This window comes from Lissotriton helveticus, chromosome 10, assembly GCF_964261635.1.
Source record: "Lissotriton helveticus chromosome 10, aLisHel1.1, whole genome shotgun sequence".
Lineage (NCBI taxonomy): Eukaryota > Metazoa > Chordata > Amphibia > Caudata > Salamandridae > Lissotriton > Lissotriton helveticus.
Window position 1 is genome coordinate 1,056,710,509 of NC_136071.1, and position 24,640 is coordinate 1,056,735,148.

The 24,640-nt window shown below is 41.2% G+C and overlaps 1 protein-coding gene across 2 annotated transcripts in view; it reads right to left on the minus strand.

Annotated features, from left to right (window-relative positions):
• AGMO (alkylglycerol monooxygenase) overlaps window positions 1-24,640 on the minus strand; it is a 744,553-nt gene that overhangs the window by 303,968 nt on the left and 415,945 nt on the right. For both annotated transcript variants that reach the window (XM_078663767.1, XM_078663766.1), the window contains exons 8-11: window positions 6,421-6,486; window positions 6,257-6,336; window positions 4,349-4,483; window positions 3,937-4,053 (exon numbers count right to left, since the gene is read on the minus strand). In XM_078663767.1, coding sequence (XP_078519893.1) covers window positions 3,937-4,053; window positions 4,349-4,483; window positions 6,257-6,336; window positions 6,421-6,486 — 398 coding nt within the window. The remainder of the gene's footprint in view (window positions 1-3,936; window positions 4,054-4,348; window positions 4,484-6,256; window positions 6,337-6,420; window positions 6,487-24,640) is intronic.

The following is a 24,640-nucleotide window of genomic DNA, read 5'->3' on the forward strand; positions in this document are numbered from 1 at the left end:
AATTGGCTTAGGGGAGCCTGCGGGCTTACCAATCACAACGCTGCACTGCAGCGTTGTGATTGGCTTAGGGAGCCTGGGTGTGCTTCCTCATCCTTCCGGTAGTGCTGATCGAACAGGAAGAGAGACAAAAAAGAGATGCAGCGGTATGGTAAGTTTTTTTTTATTATTATTTTTTGAATTATTCTCCTTTTCCTTAACCCTCTACCCCTCCACCCCCAATCGGTGCCGGCAGCAACTGAAAATATGTATTTAAAATGCTCTGCCATTCCTCAAGTGCAATTCTGCAACTTAAACCTAAACAAGGACCAGAGAAGATCGAACAGAAGCACAAATTCTGGAGGTAGTTTCCCATTAGTCTTATACAGGGGCTGGGTTTTGATGGTGTTGTAACACGGGGCAATGTGAGCGGCAATTTAGCCGGGTGCTTTGACCTTCTAAATATGGTATACAATTGGAGAAGTCCAATTGGCTTGTTTAACATTTAAGTAAGGTCCTAGTAACGTTTTGCAAGCAATGCACTAGTGGCATAAAAGTAAACAGTCACATATGGGTTGCAGTGTACATGTGCACCACCCTGTAAAACACTGCCTTCAGGTCCATGACTGTACCCTGAATGGATGCAGTCAAAACATAGTAGTAGCAAGAGTCAAAGCATCACATATTGTCACACACGAAAATCTTTTTAGCTACTACAACCCAAATTCTACACTGTAACCCTGCAGACTATGTGCTTAGTATATAAAAGTGGGCCATGGTGAGTATTAAGGACACAGGTCCCTACAAAGGCTAGCTACTAGTTTTACTAGCTGTGCTTCTGTGGCGTTTTCTTTCGAGGAGACCTACCTGTAAATAAAAGGCACGTTCCCGCAAGTAAGGTTAGGAAAATACTGCAAAGTAAATGTAATTTTTTTTATATTTATTAACATTCTAGTTTGAGGTGAAGGGAGAATCAAATTAAATATAGAGTGAAGTTGAGATTATGAACGTCTCCTTTGTGCGGACTGTAGGCTTAATGAGTAATTAATTCAGTGCTACTGGGCAGTGGGTCTCCCTCAGATAAGGTGAGGAATACTAGAGGCAACACATCTGGCTCAGAGAACAAGATGACTGGTGGGAGTTATCGCTGGTCATTCATCCTGGAATGGGGGAGCTGGGTGCACAGATGGCATCACAATGGGCAAAGCTGGACCACTCTCATAAATTTACACTGAACAGGGCAGGTTACAGTGAGAAAGGCTCTAAAAAACAGTGATCCATTGCACCATCGTATCTCAACTTTCTGCAGGGAGCAAGCTGTTTTAAAACCAAAACCAGTCATTGAAGATTTAGGATGGGCATCCTCGTTTCAAAAAGACAAACCCTAGGTGGAGTAGAGGACTCTGGATAATGCAAGATAGATAGGTTCCGCATCCTTGGAATATAGCAGATCAGGGCAATCTGATGAAACTTGCAGGAAATAAAATAAAGACTGCAAACAATTTGTCAGTAAGAGCAGCAAAAATTATTTTTGGCTTGGATTAGTAGAGGGCACTGATTACTAGCAAATGTGCATTATGAAACTGCATTCACACCACCGGTCCCTTAGAACATAATAGGATCTGGTAAAGAAACAAAAAGAGGAAGTTAAGTCTAGCTCTTCGTCAAAGGAGGAATAACATACAACATACTCACTACTTGCCTCCAGTGACTTGAGGTTCTCCCCAGGGGTCAGCTAGCAGGCCTCCTATAACCCGAGCGATGGAAAATGCTGAAGAAGGGTTTTATGTGTGTTGGAGATGCTACTGCCTAGTTGGAACCTTGAAACATATGGACTTACGGGAGCCTTTGGTGGGGTGAGACCTAGCCCTTAGGAGTCTTCTGTGGAAGTTTGGGAGCTGTAGTGAAAAAAAGAGATACATACAGAATAGACGAGGGTAGACGAGGGAATGTCCCACATTTGGACCCCCGGAGAGAAGGCACAAGGTGCTAATGCATCCCAGGAAAGTTGCAATCTTGGAAGACCAAGATTCCATGTTCAGGGTGCAGAAAGTTTTTTGGTCTCCTGCTTTAACCCCTTCCATGCTCATGAGGAGCTCAGCTCGTCATGCAGTACACTGCCCGTGTGCTCATGACGAGCTCAGCTCGTCATGAACAATGGCAAATCATAAGTAACAGCGCTCAGGGGGAATTGCTGTAGCATTGATGAGGTTAATACTTAACACCCATTTCGCTGGATTACATCCTTCTGCTGTAGGCCATAGTTACCAATGAGTTAAACATGGGTTTCTCATTAGAACTTCTGTGGCTTCACAAGATGTTCCGTTATTATGCTGGTGGGGCCGTACCTTCAAAATTATTAATCCAGCAGCTACCAATCACTAATCATTCTGCTGTAATCACACACCTCCAAAATACAGATTCATGTGATTTTGGCACTTCCTTGTGCTGGAATGTCAATAGTGGGTTTATTCATCTCAAGTAAATGAGGCGCATAGGGTACTTATAATGACTACCTTGATGGGAATGTAATATTAGAGCGTGTTCCGTTTTCACTACACACAAGAACATATTAATAATATTGATATTTTTAATTAAGGCCATTGGACTGTATTAGTGGCTCTCGGTAACAAGGAAAACTGCGGGCAAATGTGATTATGTCCAAACAGAGTAAATGTCATTATGACCTTATCTACTGGATATTTCTTGTAGCCAGAATCTAAATCTCTCTGCAGAAAAGCAAGCACATTGTTAGGATCAGGTAAAGCCCAGGTTATCGTGAAGAAGGCTAGAAGGAATATAATTTCTATTGGTGTGGTAGTGACACATTAAATTATAGTTTCCAACTATGAATTTATTGGGACTCCAATAATACACGTTTTGTGAGATTATGCTTGAATACTCGCCCCAGGCAAACACAGAAATGTAAGTAAAGGTTCATTGGGTTCTCTACTAATGAACCTTTACTTACATTCTGTGTTCCCTAAGTCATGTTATTTCACCTCAGAAGCATGATGCCCGAGGGAAATGTTCACTGTCAGGTCGGTATGCCAATTGCATATTCAACTCAAGCATGTGACTTATAAAGGTCTCTTTTCTTCTGCACCCATGTCCAAAATATAGCACAGGTGCAGGAGTAAAGTGTTACTCTAAAGTCCAGGGTGCCATGTTTCTTTCCAAAAGAGGGAATGGCCAATAAGAAAGTTGTGAGGCTATGTGTCTCCTGGCGCTATCAGTATTTAGGAAGAGGCTGCACATGCGTCTGTGGCTATACTGCTATACAACCGTGCCCCGGGATGCAGACAACATGAATACATCTCTGTTACGGCCTCAGAAAGACAATGGGAGAAAAATGTAGCACTACAGAGGAATCCCCCATTCCAAGTACAGTAAGGATTGGAGGGGTAAAAAGCACGTACTAATTGGCTCAGCAATATTGGTATCAACTGCGTGAAGTATTAACTCCTGAAATAACAAATCCCTCACTTTGAGGACCATAGGGGATGGTTATTCCTCCTTTGACGAAGAGCTAGACTGCACTTCCTCTTTCTGTTTCTTTACCAGGTCTTATTATGGTCTAAGGGACCGGTGATGTGAAGGCAGTTTCATAATGCACATTTGCTAGTAATCAGTGCCCTCCACTAATCCAAGCCAATGGTTGTATGCATTGAAATACTTAAATCTTCACAATCAACTGCATACTTAGAAATCACACCACAAACAAACCTGCAACACTGGCTAAAGAAATTAAATACATAGGAACCTTGGCAGCTATAAAAAGACAATATGCATTCATTTTAAAACCTTTTAACGACAAAAAGGAAATATCACATTTTCCATCATGTCAAATCGAATGTTAAAAAATGCACCTACAAGTAACAGTATATTTTAAATGTTCTTTTCAAACCACACAATTCTAAGTGAAAAGGCTTCAATTTCAGAGATGTGAGAGGTACTTACTATTTTGGCAGAAAACAAATGCTGGTAAAGGCCCAACATTAATATAAAGTGAACAACAGCATAGACTTGAAGAAGCACAGTAGGTTTGGTGTTGTAAGGAACCTCTTCTCCAGTCACCTGAAAAAAATACACTTCATGAGTGTCATACTGCCATCTCATATGGAAATGTTTTCATTCAGGTGTGCTACATTAAAAAACAAATCGTCGAATGATCTACAAATTGAAATGTCTAACACAGAAATGCAAAAATAAGATTTCTGTACTACATTTCTTTGAAACGTTTTTCATTCTTCTTTATAAAGACCTGATTGCTAATTTGGCTCTATAAACACTAAAAAACTGAAATCACACAGTAAAAAAAGATTCAATATAATATTTGAAAACACAGCAACAACCTTTCACGTCTTCTTACCTCTGGGAGTTCCTCGGGGAGGCCGAGCCGAGGTTTGCCGGGACCCCAGCCTGGTCCCTTGAATACAACAGAAACCTTATTCCAGAATCCGGGAGTGACCCACAACATGTTCCACATATAGGCCAAGTGTTGAAACTGTGAAGACAAAATAAACCTTATAGGACATGTATTCCCTGTATAAATGTAGTCACTAATTTCTTTATAATAAGAGACTTGTGACGCAGCAAGTCAACGATTATGAAGGAGAGACATCAGATACTATTATAAGGTTGATACAGGTGAGTTGTGGCATCACAATGCCTGCTGCCACAGCCAGCAGCTGAAGTGAAAGCAGGTCAGGTCATGGAGCATGATGAATGCAGCTGTTTAACCCCTTAACTGCTGCCCCTCCAGAGCTGAGCCCTTTTATTGGCAGTTTGGGGCACTGGGCTCTTCTATCCAGACCCAAGGCGAGTGTCATGGTCCTAGTGCATTAGGTGAGGCACTGTGAGCTGAAGTGTGTAGCACATACGAGAAGCAATAGGGAGCACGGAGCATTACACAGCAAAGCATGCAATTAGATTCTACAATGGTGCAATGTGGGTCACAGGGCTATGGGCAACACAGGGCACTAGATGAAAGTAAAATGCATTTGAGTGATTGATTTTGAGTGGCACAAAGCTGACAATGAGAAAAAATAACACTTGCAAAATGATTACATTTTTGATGTTTTATGAAAAGTAATGCTGTCTGAGGAAAAACATAGACCCCTGTGTTGATCACGCTCTACATAATTTTGCCTGGTGGTCACACAGCTAAAATGTACTCAAATACCATGAATCATTGTCTGGCTTTAATTTTTTTTACATTGGTACTTTGTAGTCAAGGCCTCTTTCAAAAATGCAATCTTATTGTTTGGATTTTAATGATACTAAAGCACTTTAGACAGAGTACTAGTGTGACCACGGTAACTGATAGAGTACAGCATTCTTCCCTTCTGGGAATTTAAAAAATGACACGAACGATATTTATATGTCATTTTAATAGTTGTATTGGAATATTGTGATGGTTTTTATTAACTTAAACAATAAAGTACTGATGGTGACCTCATACTTGAAATAACTTACATTGTGGCCATGTGGTTGGCAAAAGAGAGGTTCAATCCATTTAGGGCAAAGGTATTCCGTTTACTAGCATCTCACATCCTTTTGCTGTGTTTCTTTCATTTTTATCTCCCATACATTTTACTGTGAGTAATTAAAAGTTAGCACGCAGCATTTGATGCATATAAGCTGCATTGAGGTGTTTAACCAAATAGTCATTGTCAGTCCAATTGACATGTTTAATCAACGCAAACTATTTTACTTTGACAGCTCTCAAGCTTTTGCATTTGCCTGTGTTAACGTTTCCCTGCCAAAGCAAAGAGTCCCTTAGGATGAATTGTTGTAATGGTACATGACAAAAATAGACACCCTAACTGGCTTTGTAATTGAACACTTATGTTGTTTCGATACAGTTTTCTTAAAGAAACAACCCAATTTTCAACAATGGCTAAAAAACCCAGAACCGATGAGAAACATTGTGTAAAAACTTGCACAATTCCTCTGCTTCTTCCTACAACAAATCCCTCAACTCTACATAAAACATACTCTTCTCTGATCTTCACATTTTCCAACCATTTGGCATGAAAGAAGGATGCAGAGATATACACTAAGCCAACTTTAATAGGAGGGATGGGGATTTACAATATTTTTTTATTTGTACTAATCATCGTTTGAATAAAAAAGAAGAAAGGTTTGACCTAGGGTCATTTTGAGCAGTATTGCCATATCACTTTACAAAAGTAAAAATCTTGAAATACTGTTTTTCTTTTTAACAACTACATTAAATACGCACCTATGGCGTTAAATATGAAACTTTTGATATTACCTGTACTTGGAAAGGTCCAAATGTATTTATTGGGTGTGTAAGGCCATAAACAACCTTCTCTTTTTCTGGTACAAATGTTCCTAAAAAAAAATGACAATAATATAAAAAAGTAGAATGGAGAGAATATAGGATTTTAGTTAACAGTTTACAAAACTCCTACTTACCAAACATCCTGTCCCAGATAATAAGGGTACCTGCATAGTTTGAGTCAATGCAGTAAGGGTTTCGTCCTGTAAAAGGAACGGAATCAGGTAGTTTCACCGAGTATGATGATTTTTACAAGCATAAGAAAGTGTATTTGATATATCAAGTGTTTAAAGCACTTTTAAAGTATTCTAAAGGATGGGAAAAGGATGGGAAAATTAGAATGAAATGTGGTATGTAACAACAGAAAACATGACCAAAATTCAGTTATGGAAAATGTTCTAAAATAAAGGTATCATACGATTCTGAAAGGTTTCTTTGTATGCCTAAGGGTTCACTGAGGGCTGTTAGGCTTAATTGCTAGACCGCAATATCAGTGAACCTGGTTCAGAGTGGCTCAATGAAATGCTAAAAATTAAGCAGTATAATACACCATCATGCCTTATCAAGCAAATATGAACAAGTACTACAGTGTGCAAAATATTACTTTTTCCAGCAAAATAGTTAGGATTTAATTAATTAAAATCAGAAAGGAGAAAAAAAACATTGCGCCTACTGCTGTCAGTCTGTATCTCCAGAACCTGCCCCGCTCACATGGAGCAAGCCCTTTTACTCCTACATGAGAGTAAGGAACTGAGACTCACAACTTTATGAAACACGTAACCCACATATACAACCTCAAAGTGATAGAAACAGCTGAAAATGTTCTTTTCTCCTCCACAATCCACTATGCATCCCTTTCCCTAAATACCCTCCTCACCGCTGTACTCTCTCTTGTACATCTACCTAGGAACAGCATCGTGATGCTTTGTATCTAAGTTTGATCTCTCCAAAATCCCCCTATTATTACATATACACTGTGCAAACACTGACTTCTGATTACTTCCAGCTTTCACTCAAGGGAATCCAACCAGAGACAGAAGGCCCATGATGCTAGTTGTCATGCCACAAGCCAAGCACACAGAAACATTATAATTAAATGGCACAGCTTAGTGTCAATAGTGCACCAACCCTATTAGCTTAGAGGGAAGGAGGAGTCATCACATCAGGAAAAGGAGCCCTACGAAGTAATTGAAGGAGCAAAAATCAGAAGTCTTAACTTGCCACTACTTCAAATTGCTCTACCACAAACAGAAGCACTCTGTCTAATGAGATGATTTTTCTTTGACATGCTATTTACAAACTCGATGAAGAATGAAAACTGTAATTCCGATCTTGAGCCCATCCAGGTATAGAACCTTTTGTCAGATATGCTATGTGTTCACACTCCCCCAAATCTGTCAATGAAGACAAAATAATTGATACAGAATCAAGACTTTATACCATGCTCCAGACTCTTGCTGTGTCTGAATTCTTACATGAAATCCCACTTACAGTAGCCCACCTCGAAATTCCTCACATCTACTCAACAAAGACTTTGGAGCTGATTTCAGACTTCATCTATGATCTACCTCTGCATAACAGAACAAAGCCACAGAAATGTGTATTTGAGAGATCCAACAAGAAGAAGCCAACAACTTTGATGTCAGGGCTCCATATCCTCTTTGTTGTGCTGTCTCTAACCATGATTAGTCGCTTCACTTCAACATTGTTTTATTAAATTCTCCTATTGAGATGCAGCATTTTACCCGTAAAAGCCAATAAATATGGTTTATTCAATGGCACAGAGGCCCCGAACAGTAGGCTGCGCAATTACAAACTCGAATCATTGCTGCATATAGTTTGTGTGTAACAAATTGAATGACGAGGTATTAGTGGTTGACTAGTGTATTTTGTGCTTAAGGAATCAGGCAATGTCAAAATGCAATAGCAACATGTCTAAGCGGTACACATACCCAGGTAATCGCTAGAATTTTTAATTTCTTAAGGACACCTATAAAGTTATAGATAAGAATGCCTTGTCAACGCTTAACATAATTTTCAGGGTTCTCCCATATGGCACACTGCACCTTTTTTATACTTTTACACTTTTAACAGTATTTTGCTAGCTATCTGCATTACGGGACATGCACAAAAGGGAAAGGTTAATGGGATAGCCATAGCCAGCAAAATGCACTTTACTCCCTTCAATATGTGGAATTACTGATCTTTTTTGCTAATTGAATCAATTTTTAGATTAGTGTTTATCATGTCTCAATACAAGAACAAAGTTTGTGTTTTTCTTGACCATTTTGCACATTAAATTAACTTTTAGATGAAGTATTGATCATGTTTCAATTAAAGAATGAAGCATGCATGACAGGTCCAGCCAGCACAATGCACTTTACGCTCATACAACATAAAGAGTTACTGGCCCTTTCTCGCACATCCAAGCAATTTTTAGATGCAGTGTTTATCATGTCTCTACTCAAGGACGAAATTTGTGCTTATCTGGCTCATTTTGCACATTAAATAATTATTTAGATAAATGTTTATCATGTCTCAATTTAAGAATAAATTCTACATTTTCCAGCTCCTATTAGCGTTAAGCACTTTCAGCCACATGCATCAAGCTAAAAAACGGTCGCAAACGGGCAGATTCTCAGAATCTGCCCCTTTGCGTCCGGTATTTTTGCATTTGGGGTGCATCAATTTAAGGAATCTCTAAATTGAGATTCCTTAAATGCAATGCATCAAAGTCAAAAAATTAGCGATTTCGCTAATAGGAGTAACAAATTACCATGAAGTTCAACTTCATGGTAATTTGCAAAAACTTTGAAAAATGCACTTTTGTGCATTTTTCAAAGTTTCATGTTGCGCACACACATGCCCTCATGTGTGTGCGCAACATATGTCCACAGATCAATTTCAGGGGTGCAACAGGGTGTCCTTTGGACACCCCTGCACCCTTGAAATTGCATTCTCAATTTGTGATTCGCTAATTGCGATTCGCAAATTGAGAATATCTACCCATTGCCCATAGGAATGAATGGGTAGGTATTCCTTAATTGCGAGTCGCAATTTGTGAGTCGCAATGAAGGAATATTAAGAAATCGCAATTTTATTTGCGATTTCTTCATGCATAGCCTTTTGCTATTCCTAATTAGCGAATTCTTATTTTTCGCTAATAAGGAATTGCAAATGGCATTGTTGATGCATGTGGGCCTTTAAGCTTTTAAATTACGAATATTATCTGACCAAATCTGTATAATGATTAACGTTAGATGAACTGTTTATCAAGTCTCATTCCAACTATGAAGCTAGAGTTTAACTTGTTTCTTTTATGCCAATATTGTTGTCGTTTTAATTAACTAAACAATAAAATTTACCTTACCTTACCTCCTAGTGCGACAATCCAATACTACTTTGGACCTTTTTTGTGACCTGCTCTGCTTAAAGTAACGGAGAAATTGGTTGTTTACTATTTTCAATCATATGTTTTGAGCAGGCCAGCTGACAATATTTGCCCACTCCCAAAAAATATTTTAGTGTGAAAAGTCGAATCTTTCTGAACTATTTCTAATCACTATCAGCTTAAATAAGATATTATATTGTCTTTTTATTTAATTCGTTTCTAATTATTTTGATATTTGCTTCTGTCAATTTGTGGAATCTCATATCTAATAGCTTTCTTCTTATGCAATTTTATTTTGACATCAACTTGCACCTCTTCTTGGGCTAAGCTATGTGTTTGAGCAAAGTAACAAAATCAGAGTTAGTGTCCACCTTAGATGGGCTATAACGTATTACTCTGTTAGGAACAGTTGGATCTGGATATTATGAAAGTGTGTTTAGGGCGCACTAAACTTCTAGTTCGCTTCCATCTCGGTCCAAGTGATTTTTTATCAATCAATCAGGGGAATTGTAAGCGCTCTACTCACCCGTGAGTGTCTCAAGGCGCCTTTGAGCAGCTACGTTCAGTCGAAGAGCCAGGTCTTGATTGTCTTCCTGAAGATGTTCAGAGAGGGGGCATGTCTGATGTAGATAGGGAGCTCGTTCCAGGTCTTAGCCTATTCTGGCTCTGCGGATGCGTGGGGTTTCGGCGAGGGCAAGGTTAGTGGACCATAGATTTCTCTTGGGTATGTGGAAGGACATTCTCTCATTGAGGTTTTGAGGCCCTTTGTTGTGGAGGCATTTGTAGGCGTGGGTGAGTATCTTGAAAGTACCTCTCTTCTCAATGGGGAGCCAGTGGAAGTTCAGTAGGTGTTGGGTGATTTGCTTGTGTCGCGGGATGTCAAGGACGAGTCTGGCTGCGATATTCTGTATGGTCTGAAGCTTGCCGAGCAGAGACTTGTTGATCCCGGCATAGAGGGCATTTCCGCAGTCCAGTCTGCTGGTTATGAGTGCTTGGGTGATGGTATTTCATGACTCGGGTGGGGGGGATCCATTTGAAGTTCTTGCAGAGGATGCAGAGGGTGTTGAAGCAGCTGGAGGCAACAGTATTGACCTGTCGGTTCATGGAGAGGGAGAAGTCTAGTATGATCCCGAGGTTTCATGCGTGGTCTGTGGGGGCTGCAGGGCTACCGAGGGTGATGGGCCACCAGGTGTTGTTCCATGCAGAGGGGGAGGGTCCAAGGACGAGGACCTCTGTCTTCTCTAAGTTGAGCTTTGGGTAGCTGTTGCTCATCCAGGATGCAACGTCCTTCATTCCTTCCCGAAAGTTTAGTCTAGTGGTGGTGGAGTCCTTGGTGAGGGAGAGGATGAGCAGGGTGTAGTTGGCGTAGAGAATATGATGTCTGACGATGGTGGTGAGGGGGCCAATGTAGATGTTGAAGAGCGTGGGGCTGAGCGATGATCTTTGGGGTATTCTGCAGTTGATTTCTGTGGGTTCGGAGAGGAAGAGTGGCAGCCTGATTCTTTGGGTTCTGCTGGTGAGGAACGAGTGGATCCTGTCGAGGGTGGTTCCTTGTATGCCGGTGTCATGGAGTCTGGTGGTGAGAGTGCAGTGGGAGACGGTGTTGAACGCTGCTGAGAGGTCGAGTAGGATCAGGGCCGCGGTCAAGGAGGGTGCGGATGTCGACTGTGGAGGCGAGTAGGGCAGTTTCAGTGCTGTGGTTGCTGCGGATTCTGGATTAGGGGGGGTCGAGGATGGAGTTTTCTTCTATGAATATTGTTAATTATGCGTTGATGGACTGTTGAGAAGGGTGGGAGGGAGATCCGTCAGTATTTATTGAGATCCGTGGGATCTGCTGAGGGCTTCTTGAGCAGGGGTCTCACTTCTGCGCATTTCCAGTCATCTGGAAAAATTCCAGTCTTGAAGGTGGCGTTGATGGTGCGTTGTAGTTCAGATGCGATGGCGGTGGTGGCTCTGTGGTAGATGTGCGATGGGCAGGAGTCCATGGGGGCCCCCGAATGGCCGAAGTTGCGTCTTCGGTGGTGACTGGGGTCCAGGAGGATGCACCCAAGGGCATCAGCTTTGTTGGCGTTGGGTACGGGGGCGTTGGTCATGCGGGCCGTGGTAAAGGTTTGGCGGCAATGTCCGTGGGTGCTGCTTGGTGCAGACCGCTGGCAGTTGTGGCTCCTTCCAGGCTTGAGTGCGAGGAGGGTAGCTGAGTCGTAGCAATTGATGGTCGGTGAGCCAGGGTCCCTGGGGCTGGTCGCGCGCATACGGGCATGCATTTGGTGCGCCTTTGGTGCTCCAGCGGCTGCACAGTGACCACCATTAAATAGGGGAGGTGGAGGGAGGCACAGCTGGGAGGCAAGAGCGGGAATCAGCAGAGGGGAGGGGCCGCGGGAGAGGGAGGCAGAAAAAATGGGAAGAGAGCATGCAAAAACAACAAGAAGGCACAATAGGCAAAAAACAGAGAGGCACAACAACAACCATAATGGCACAATAAGGTAAAAAACAGAGAGGCAACAGTCGAAATTGAGGGCACAGTAAGGCAAGAGAATTAAATAAAAATGGGCACAATACACTCTGGACTGAGGCACAAACCCTACCTGCACTAAGCCCTGCACAGGGCAGCGGCACAGCACAGCAGTGGAGCTGCAGCGAGAGAGAGTAGGTCCCTGGCCGTGAGATCAGAGGTTTTGCTCATGCTCTCGCACAGCAACTGCCATTAAATAGGGGAGGTGGAGGGAGGCACAGCTGGGAGGCGGGAAGCAAAATCTGGACAAATGAACACCTATCATAATCAATTGTGGTTTCATATGTCTACTCTAAAAGACTAAACTGTAACGTTGAGACGCTTTGAGCGCACTGCTGCTTTATACTATTTGACCAAAGTTTCTCAGTTTAAAAGCTCCTCTTATTCTTTAAGCGTGCAAACAAGGTGGCGCCTCTTGCCTTGGGCGTCCTAAAATCATCCAAAGTTGTGCCATCCACTAGAAAGGTGAAAGCATCCCTTGATGCACTGCTGTGAAATCCTACTGGGGACTACCCAGAGTTCCTCTATAGTTTACTTCACAAAAAGTTTTCACTGTTCATATCTTCTATTTTATTTTTTCACAAAGTTCATTCATTTATTGATTGTGCTCATCATTTAGACATCTTATAAATGCATTTAAATTTCTTAAGCCAGTCCAATGCATTTCGGTCGCTATGACCTTCATCTGGGACCATGAGCTGAAACAAGGCATAACAATACTTTATAACAGTAATACAATAATAAATTATGAACCTAAAACATTCATGCATGTTCATAATATCGGTTAAACTAAATGCAAAACTGTGACCATCTGTGCTGACACCCGAGTGTGTGCATGCTCTAGTGCTCTGTTATGATAAGAGAACAACGCCTGTAAGGCACTCACTTTTTTCTGTTTGTTCTGCTCGCGTTAAACACAGCACTATATGGAATATTGATAAGAAAAAACGAACAAAATCATAATAAGCAACCACTTTTGTAAACCATTCCGCTCCTATTTCATCCTGTTTGCCTGTCCGTGTTACTCACTTAAAAGACGTGAAGAAAGCGTCTTCTCTATCCTGTTCTCTCTTCCACAAAAGGTACCGGCATTAGCACGATGCCGGTCCAATGACTAAGACTTTAACTAAACGTAGTGCAAGCTCTTTCCGATGCTTAGCTCTCATTGGTTGTATCTCCGGTCATGTGACCGGGACCACAGCCAAATGGGAGCGGGTCAGTTCTTTCTAGTGTTGTGTGAGCGTTCGTGAAAAGGAAACTAATAAAGCTATCATTATGGTAACATTTCGGAAGTTTCTAGTTCTGAAACTAAAAGACTACCATCTGTCATAGAATATTCGGCTTCCAGAGGAATGAGGCAGAGGATAAACATGTAATATGTTAATAAATACTGGGTGCCAGATTTATGATCTTGCTGTGCTGCATCACATAGAGTGGGCAGGAATGCACCATATCTACTAAGATTCCAGCACTCGCCATGCACTGATGCACACAGTGCAGCATAGCACCAATGAAGGCACCCTTCTGTCATGATGCACGGGGCTTAGTTCACAGACAGGAATGTTTTTGTGCAGGTAGGAACACCTTCTTGCACACAAACAATACTCACAGGCATGTTTGTCTTTCTGTGAGTGTTACAGAATGCAGCACACATACGAAGATGAAAAGATTTGAAGAAATAAGGTTATTTCTCCTCGTTGTGCCTCTTCTGAGAAGGCATGACTTTTTGACGCATTCCCAGGTTTACTAGTGGTAGTCAATCTGGGAATATTCCAAAATCCATGGGTGGATTTGTCAGAACACCCATGCTTTCCCCATAAAAGGCATTCCTAGGGCAGAGTAATACAAATCAGCATTGTGATACTTCAGATTTACTATACCATGCAGAGCCAAACAAAGTGGCTCTGCATGGCATGGTAAATCTCACTTACAGCTTGATTTGCAAATGCGTCACCTTGTGTGATGCAAGGGCAATGCAATTATTTAGTAAATCTGGCCGCCGACCTAAACACATGAGTAATAATTTGTATTATACTGCCTTTGAGCCAGAACACAATCCACCTTCCAAGATTGTTCCAAGCCGGTACTGTTCTATTGATGTGATGAAGAAAACCTTTCTCATATTTTTAACAATTGTTGGAGTTGGAGTGATAGACAATATTTTATTTTAAATCAGTGAAAAATACTTAGGACACTGACAAATGTACTTAAATGGCAAATAACAGGTTTTCAGATGTGGAAAAGTTACTCCTTGATGCAAGTCTAGAAATGTAATCTATATTTTCATTGATCGTTATGGTCATGCAGCCACTTAATAGGATATGAAAATAAAATGTAAATATATTAGAAACTTGTGGTTAGATTTGCTGCAATTTGTAACTGACAGCCACTGAGGAATATGATTGTATGACATAATATCGACCACAAAAATATCGAGGTGCAAAAATATCGCAACAAAAATATCGAGGACAATAATATCGGGATCCTATCTCTAAAAAGGTAAGTACAAAAATATCGAAAAAATATATCGATGTCAAAAATATAGTTTTTGAGAAAATATCTTTTTTTTAAAATGTAAATAAAATGTAATATTAACAAAATATTACTTATAAATATAATAAACGTAGTTAAAAATATATTATAATATTTAAAATTAATAAATGATGTAATAAAAACTAATAATAATATAACTATAATACATAGTATATACTTAATTAATTTTAACTAAAATATTTATTTTAATAACTTATAAATAAATTAAAATATAATAAATTACAAATAAATTTATATACATAAATTAATAATATAAATAACAATTATTAATAATGTAAAACTAATTAAAAAAATTAAGTAAATTTTGGATAGCGTACGGGTAAAAATAACTATTCCCACTCCAAAGAGTGCAACAGTAGGGAAAGTGTTGGATAGCGTAGGGGTAAAAATTACTATTCCAACTCCAAAGAGCGCAACAGTAGGGAAAGTGTTGGATAGCGTAGGGGTAAAAATTACTATTCCCACTCCAGACAGTGCAAAAGTAGGGAAAGCGTCGGATAGCGTAGGGGTTAAAATTACTATTCCCACTCCAGTGAGTGCAACAGTAGGGAAAGTGTTGGATAGCGTTGGGGTAAAAATTACTATTCCCACTCCAGTGAGTGCAACAGTAGGGAAAGCGTTGGATAGCGTAGGGGTAAAAATTACTATTCCCACTCCAGTGGGTGCAACAGTAGGGAAAAAGTTGGATACCGTAGGGGTAAAATTTACTATTCCCACTCCAGAGAGTGCAACAGTAGGGAAAGTGTTGGATAGCGTAGAGGTAAAAATTACTATTCCCACTCCAGAGAGCGCAACAGTAGGGAAAGTGTTGGATAGTGGGAGGGTTAAAATTACTATTTCCACTCCAGAGAGTGCAACAGTAGGTAAAGTGTTGGATAGCGTATGGGTAAAAATTACTATTCCAACTCCAGAGAACGCAACAGTAGGGAAAGTGTTGGATAGCGTAGAGGTAAAAATTACTATTCCCACTCCAGAGAGTGCAACAGTAGGGAAAGTGTTGGATAGCGTAGTTGTAAAAATTACTATTCCCACTCCAGAGAGTGCAACAGTAGGGAAAGTGTTGGATAGCGTAAGGGTAAAAATTACTATTCCAACTCCAGAGAACTCCACAGTAGGGAAAGTGTTGGATAGCGTAGAGGTAAAAATTACTATTCCCACTCCAGAGAGTGCAACATTAGGGAAAGTGTTGGATAGCGTAGGGGTAAAAACTTACTATTCCAACTCCAGAGAACGCAACAGTAGGGAAAGTGTTGGATAGCGTAGAGGTAAAAATTACTATTCCCACTCCAGAGAGTGCAACAGTAGGGAAAGTGTTGGATAGCGTAGTTGTAAAAATTACTATTCCCACTCCAGAGAGCGCAACAGTAGGGAAAGTGTTGGATAGAGTAGGGGTAAAAATTACTATTCCCACTCCAGAGAACGCAACAGTAGGGAAAGTGCTGGATAGCGAAGGGTAAAAATTACTTATCCAACTCCAAAGAGCGCAACAGTAGGGAAAGTGTTGGATAGCGTAGGGGTAAAAATTACTATTCCCACTCCAGACAGTGCAAAAGTAGGGAAGCGTCGGATAGCGTAGGGGTTAAAATTACTATTCCCACTCCAGTGAGTGCAACAGTAGGGAAAGTGTTGGATAGCGTTGGGGTAAAAATTACTATTCCCACTCCAGTGAGTGCAACAGTAGGGAAAGCGTTGGATAGCGTAGGGGTAAAAATTACTATTCCCACTCCAGTGGGTGCAACAGTAGGGAAAAAGTTGGATAGCGTAGGGGTAAAATTTACTATTCCCACTCCAGAGAGTTCAACAGTAGGGAAAGTGTTGGATAGCGTAGAGGTAAAAATTACTATTCCCACTCCAGAGAGCGCAACAGTAGGGAAAGTGTTGGATAGTGGGAGGGTTAAAATTACTATTTCCACTCCAGAGAGTGCAACAGTAGGTAAAGTGTTGGATAGCGTATGGGTAAAAATTACTATTCCAACTCCAGAGAACGCAACAGTAGGGAAAGTGTTGGATAGCGTAGAGGTAAAAATTACTATTCCCACTCCAGAGAGTGCAACAGTAGGGAAAGTGTTGAATAGCGTAGTTGTAAAAATTACTATTCCCACTCCAGAGAGTGCAACAGTAGGGAAAGTGTTGGATAGCGTAGGGGTAAAAATTACTATTCCAACTCCAGAGAACGCAACAGTAGGGAAAGTGTTGGATAGCGTAGAGGTAAAAATTACTATTCCCACTCCAGAGAGTGCAACATTAGGGAAAGTGTTGGATAGCGTAGGGGTAAAAATTACTATTCCAACTCCAGAGAACGCAACAGTAGGGAAAGTGTTGGATAGCGTAGAGGTAAAAATTACTATTCCCACTCCAGAGAGTGCAACAGTAGGGAAAGTGTTGGATAGCGTAGTTGTAAAAATTACTATTCCCACTCCAGAGAGCGCAACAGTAGGGAAAGTGTTGGATAGAGTAGGGGTAAAAATTACTATTCCCACTCCAGATAGTGCAACAGTAGGGAAAGTGTTGGATAGCGTAGGGGTAAAAATTACTATTACAACTCCAGAGAACGCAACAGTAGGGAAAGTGTTGGATAGCGTAGAGGTAAAAATTACTATTCCCACTCCAGAGAGTGCAACAGTAGGGAAAGTGTTGGATAGCGTAGTTGCAAATATTACTATTCCCACTCCAGAGAGTGCAACAGTAGGGAAAAAGTTGGCTAGCGTAGGGGTAAAAATTACTATTCCCACTCCAGAGAGTGCAACAGTAGGGAAAGAGTTGGATAGCGTAGGGGTAACAATTACTATTCCCACTCCAGAGAGTGCAACAGTAGGGAAAGAGTTGGATAGCGTAGGGGTAACAATTACTATTCCAACTCCAGAGAGCGCAACAGTAGGGAAAGTGTTGGATAGCGAAGAGGTAAAAATTACTATTCCCACTCCAGAGAGTGCAACAGTAGGGAAAGTGTTGCATAGCGTAGGGGTAAAAATTACTATTCCCAATCCAGAGAGTGCAACATTAGGGAAAATGTTGGATAGCGTAGGGGTAAAAATAACATACTTATAAATAAATGTTTTATTTTAAATAATAAAAATATTAACTATTAAATAAATATAAACCATTTACAAATACCAATACATAATTATTAAAAACATGTCAACCAAATATATGTAATTAAAAAAATTATTAAAAATACCATTTCATAATATTTAATTAACATTTAATAATTAATTAACAATTAGATAATTAACCAAACAATTATTTAAAGAACATTATTACTTAATTACATTTAAATTACTTCCCACCCTATTCCCCTATAAACCCACAACCCACTACAAAACATAATTATCAATGAATCAATTAATTAAAAATATTTAGCAATTATTTAAAAATATTTACCAATTAATAAATATTAATTTATAATTCCTAATAATTAATAATTAATGTAACATAATTAAATTACTTCCCACCCTATTCCCCTATAAACCCACAACCCACTACAGAACATATCTATCAATTAATCAATTAATTAAAATTAATTACCAGAGGAGGAGGAGCTACGCTTGCAACTAAGATGGCCGCTTAGGCTCCCGGCTCCGCCGACCTCCTTCCCCCGCCGGATCATCCTGTTACAAATCCTGATTTTCCACCCTGCCTCCGGGTGTGTGAAACGCTGCGCATCATTTTGGTGCAATCCCGGGATTTTTACCAGCTTTCTGGATGAAGTTACGTCGAGTTTGATTTTGGGCCTACACCAGCTTGTGAGCCGGGGACTCTAGTACTGGCCCAGCCGGGTTCCAGTTGAATAACAACGGCTGTGGGTGATCATCAGGGTCCGGTCCTTGGATGTGGGAAAAATTTTCGAGCCCGATTTTGACGGCGGTTGTTTCTCTAGCATTCAATCGATGGAGGGTTGACGGGGCACAACAAGGCGCCGACGGTGTGGGTCCCTGGCCCGGGGACCCGGGTTGCCCCCCGCCGGTGTTCTCCAGGCTGGGGTCTCCGCTTGGCGCCGGCACTTTGATCGCCGCTGTGGTACGTCCCTGGTCTCCCTCTGTGCCAGCCCGTTCCAGAATTACTCGATTCCCCCGGGGAAAACCGGACTCGGGGGACGTGAACATGGGTGACTCGGAGCAAGGTTCCGTGGGACGGGCTGAGTCTGAACCGTCGATGCGATCCATATTGGCAGTGCTCTGGGCTTTCCATTTCCAGGTGGAATCTAACTTGATTGCACCTGCTCACAGCATCGGCCAAGTGGAACCGGACCCTACACCGTCTCAATGTCCTGAGCAGTTCATATCACCCACAGCAGTCCCCATAGCAGTGATGGACCCCGTGCCACGAGAGGTCTCGGAGCTTCATTCTAACGTGATGGCTGATGATCGTGTACTCGATGTCCCACGTGGATTACCAAGCCCTTCAACATCGCCTTCCGAGCTGGTTCTTCTTGTCGCTCCCCTACCAGACGTTCGTGATCAGAACTTTCTGTGGAATGGTCCGGTGTTTTATCCCTCTTCGAAGTTTTCCATATCCTCTCGGGGACAAAAACGCAGCGTGCTCATATCGATGAGGGTCACCGTTGTCACCGATGAAACTTCCAGGGACCTTATAACTTTGCCTCGACCCACATGGAACTTTCCTGAACTATTCTCACATTTTGACTATCCTGCGGACGAGACGACCTGTTGGAGGGAGCCTGTGTCATTGACCGGAAGGGTCAAGGTTGAGACTGACTGTCAGGGTTTGGCACCTTAGGTTCTTGAACTGGGTTCAGTTGCCATTGTGTTGTTGGGAGGCAGGGTGGTGTTTACTGTTTCCCCTATTTCATTTTTAGCTATGTCTGCCTATAGAGATATGTGTATTTTATGTGGATGTTTGGTTCTGGCGGGGGGGAGGGAGCGTTCCGGGGCCCGTATTGAGATGCTCCTCCTCCATTTCTTTCCTACTTTTAGGGATTAGTTAACTGGGGCGACAGGCGCACTGCTAGTGGGGTTGGGCTGTAGCCAACTGCAGGGGTGCAGGGTGGGGGGATGGTGGGTTTTTTGTTTTTTCCTATTTTGTTTCTATGGCCCTTTTCTTTTCCTACTTTTCTTTCTTCTTATACGAGATGTGGGTGAATTATCCTGATCTACATTGTTTTTCATATCTGGGTGTCGTTGGCTTCCGTTTAAATATCTTGATTTTGTGGGTCGACAGGCATTGAGGGCCTCAGCCTAGCGGGGTGGTGGATTGGTATGTCACTGCTCCTGCCAACTTTTCGCTAGTGTTGTTGTCTTTGTAATTGTTTAACTGAGATGTATCGCTTCAATCTTTCTGCCTGTTTCTCCTCCATATTGTGTTTTGCTGTATGATACCAGATATGTCCACTTCTCGTTCTTGCTGTCTTCAATTAATAAAAACATATATTAAAAAAATAAATAATTACCAATTAATTAAAAATAATTACCAATTAATAAATATTAATTTATAATTCCTACTAATTAATAATTAATGTAACATAATTAAATTACTTCCCACCCTATTCCCCTATAAACCCACAACCCACTACAGAACATATCTATCAATTAATCCATTAATTAAAATTAATTACCAATTAATTACAAATAATTACCAATTAATAAATATGAATGTATAATTCCTACTAATTAATAATTAATGTAACATAATTAAATTACTTCCCTCCCTATTCCCCTATAAACCCACAACCCGCTACAGAACATATTTATCAAGTAATCAATTAATTAAAATTAATTACCAATTAATTAAAAATAATTACCAATTAATAAATATTAATTTATAATTCCTACTAATTAATAATTAATTTAACATAATTAAATTACTTCCCACCCTATTCCCCTATAAACCCACAACCCGCTACAGTACTAAAATACAAAATTTAATTACATTCCATAAAAATAAATTAAATACATAATAAATACATAATAATATACACAAAAATATTTTAAAAATCGATATTAGTAACATCGAAATTATTAACATCGATATTACTGACATCGATATATAAAACTTCGATATTACTAATATCGATATTTAATTTATCGATATTACTTACCTTCTATATTTTGTCCCATCGATATTTAAACTTCGATATAATTGTATATCGATATTTAAATATCGATATTTTGTCTGCATACCGAGGAGAATATGTTGTGAGGAAATTGGCTGCATTATATGGTGTGGTTGTGCAACGTCACCATGTAAAACTCCTATTCTCATAATACTCCTTTAGGACCCTTAAGTTTAATTTGTCAAACCCTTAGCTCAGCTCTAGGTAGATGTGGCACTGAGTAAAAAGGCTTACACTGAGGAACAGTGCCAAAACATTTGAATAAGAAATAAAACGACATTCAAGAAATCCTAAACCAATTTTTAAGAATAGACTGCATTTATATAAGAATGTAGACCCTAGAAAGAAAATGATCCACCAGAGGGTTCAGGAGATATAGATTTTACAAGCAATAATAAAGCAAAGCAATTCCCTTCAAGTACAATCAGGCCTTGGCAAAGTCAACCCATTTTACACTTAGAAACGGTTTCAAAGAAAACTTTGTTATGCGCCAATGGTTAGAGGCACTTGGGGCAATCAACTCCAGCAGGGAGCGAGTTAGGTGGACTAACAAAATCCCCAAGGACAGGTATATTCACAGAAGAAGCAGTCCTTCAGCCTTTCCAGGCACTTTGTGTTGCAATGGCTCCTACGGAGTGGCAGTGATGCAAGGATGAAGGATGCTGAAAATAATCAATGAGTGCTGTGAATGCAATGCAGTTGACAAGGGTCTGTCTGCAGGGATCCTTCAATCCACAAAGGTGGTGTGGGGGTCCTGATTGCAGGGTTAACATCACACAATGTTCTCTCAGGTCTGGTGAAGTCCAGTCGCAACTGGACTATCAGTCGCCCAGTGTCGCGGTCACAGGCTAATCCTTCCTGGTTCGGTGACTCACCTTCTTTGGGTCCCAGCAACTCTCCAACAGTACTCCGGAGTTCAGCGAACTCAGGTGCAATTTTGAGTGCCGTGTCTTGGTCCTTGGTGTTGCATGGCAGAGGTGGTAGCGAATTGAAGACTTCGGGCTACCAACTTGCCCCAGCAGGCTTCTTCCGGTGTTTTGTCCCTGTGCTGTGAAAAGGAGGCCAGTTGGTCGGCCCTTGCAGTCTCTTGGGTCGCCTGGGCTTTGGAGCCATCTTATACTGAATATATGGCGTTACAACACGAACAATTACAACGCATGGTTTTACAACACAGTTTTTACATCGCAACTACCATTACATCGCATGATTTTACAACGCATGCCGTTACAGCGCATTTTTAAAAACTACCATTACAATGCATTCCATTACAACACAAACCATTACAACGCATACTATTACAACACATAATACTTTTAGGGCAACAGTAGGGTAAGTGTTGGGTAGTGTAAGAGTAAAAGTTACTATTCCCACTCCAGTAAGTGCAACAGTAAGGTAAGTACTGGATAGCGTAGGGTTAATAATTACTATTCCCACTCCAGTGAGTGCAACAGTAGGGAAAGTGTTGGACAGTGTAGGAGTAACAATTATTATTTCCATCTACCCCAAAACCCATACCCACCCTAAAGCTAAAAAATCTCCATTACGTACCTTATAACGCATCATAATGGGCTGCATTGTAATGGTATGCGTTGTAATGGCATGCATCATAGTGATATGCATTGTAATGGCATGCATTGTAATGGCATGCAATGTAAAGGCAGTTGTTTTGTAACAGTTGTGTTATAAAAACAGTGCAATGTAATGGCGGCGTTGTAATGGATGGTTCCCGCTTCTACTTTAGCAGGACAGGGCTGGAATAGTCTCTCTCTTTGTCAACCACCAGGAGCTTCAGGTGCAGTCTTTTAATGGTGCAGCCTCTCTTTGCTGGTCCCTCGAGCATCAGGGCAGTCCTATTTCAGTCTGTCTTCCAAGTCAGTTGAGATCAGTGTTCTGGGTGCCAGGGGTGCCTTATTTATCTTCAGAAAATGCCCTAAAGGTAGGATGTGTTTAGTAGCCAATGAGCTACCAGGTTCCCTCCCTCCTGGTGACCACTTTCTGGGAAGTGTGGCGTTTCGCTATCCCAGGATGCACCATTCTGCCCACTTCCAACATGGCGACATCCCTCTTTCGACACTCACAACTACTTAGCCCACTCCCAGTTGTGTGGCTACCAGGGGGCTACATGCCCCTGGAACAATAGGTTTGAAAACTGGCTTATCCAGTCCTGTCACCAGTGCCAGCCTCTCTGCCTAAACAATATAGGGATCCTCTCCTAAGTGCCACTGGTCTGCCATTCAAAGGCGGCTTCTCCTTCTTCTCCTGTGAAGCTCACCTTTTGGGCTAACTCCCATGTGGCTCCTGGAGGAGGGAGATAACATCTCTCTCCCATGCAGCCTCTATTGTATCCTTTCCGAGAAGTCTTTAGCATGTCTGCCTAGGAGGACAGAAAGACGGCTGAAGGACAAGCCTGTGTTCATAAGTAAACAGGCACTGGAAACCTAGAGCAACTAAAGTGGCAATTTCTAAAGTTGCAGTTTGCCCACCGGTGACATTAAATTCGATTTAACCATTAAATCAGATATAATGCACTGTTTGTTTTTATATCAAACAGTGCCAGCCTTAGTAGTTCCATTGAGAAGTTAGGAGGGCTAGGGTGCCAGCAAGTAACTCTGTACTTGCCGACGGGGCTACTGGCTCTACCACAGTAAAAAACAACAATTTAGGGTTTTTACTGCTGAAACATTTAAAAGTGCAGCTTCCGCTTTAAACACGCAGCACCCAGCCTTACAGCTCATTAGCCCTGCTATAGGGTTGACTTACATTCATTAAAAAGGGATGTTTGGGCCTTCACTTTAAATGGCAAAGTCGAGTTAGCTGTTTTAAACTGCCCTTCCAGTGCCAGACTTGGAGTCATGGTTTACCTTGTCGTATTTGTGGGGGCACAACTAGTGCTGCAGTCCACATTAGACACCTCAACCTACAGGCACTAGGTACTCCTGGTATCATATACTAGTGACTTACAAGTAAGTTGTGTTATGCTAATTGGGAACACGCCAATGGTTGCCTTCCCTCCTAGGCTGAACTTAGGTCCTTATATCAGCCTATGAGCCAAGCCGCCTTGGACCTCCGAGGCAAAGCTGCAGGTAAGTGTGTGTGGTTTTTTGTTCTTATTGTTTGGTGCGTGCGTGAAATGTATGAATGTTTCGTAATGAGTGTTGTGGGTGGATGTGTTTGTGGTAGTTGTGTGTGAATGTATGGATAAAATGTGTATGTGTGCGTGTATGTCTCGTCCACCCTCTTCCTCATAACCTTGTTGTCCGCCATTGCTTTTAGGTCTAATGGTACATATGCAGTAAGGCTAATTTAAATAAAAGGGCATTGAATTATCCTAGTCCAACCCAGAGGAGCCCTCTCCAGCATTACGCCTTAATCAATGGCCATGAGTTTGTCTAAAATCCACAGAACTAGCAAAAACATACTGACCTTGTCGGGTGTCAATAAGATCCAGTACACTCACATTAGGTATCATCTTCTAAGAGGCACTTCTGCCATCATACCATTTTGCCCTCAAGTATTTCTTCTTCAATGTGGCCTCATGCCAAGAGTTCGTGTAGATGTAGGCCATTTGTCAGCTATCACCTGAAGCCTTATCCCACTGGCTATAACCATCCAAAGTAGAACTTCTTCCTTTGGCCAAAACTCTCATTCAGGCACAACTTAACCGGCTTAAATAGGCTAGGGCTTAAATGAGTCATTAGACCCACAAGCTGTGATGTAAATATTGTAGGATCACAACTTTTTTCACTGGATTAGCATTGGTCTAAACATACCATGGTGATGTTTGGCCTACTGTTGTTCATTTGGGATGCTAGGACCTACTCTTTATTTTCC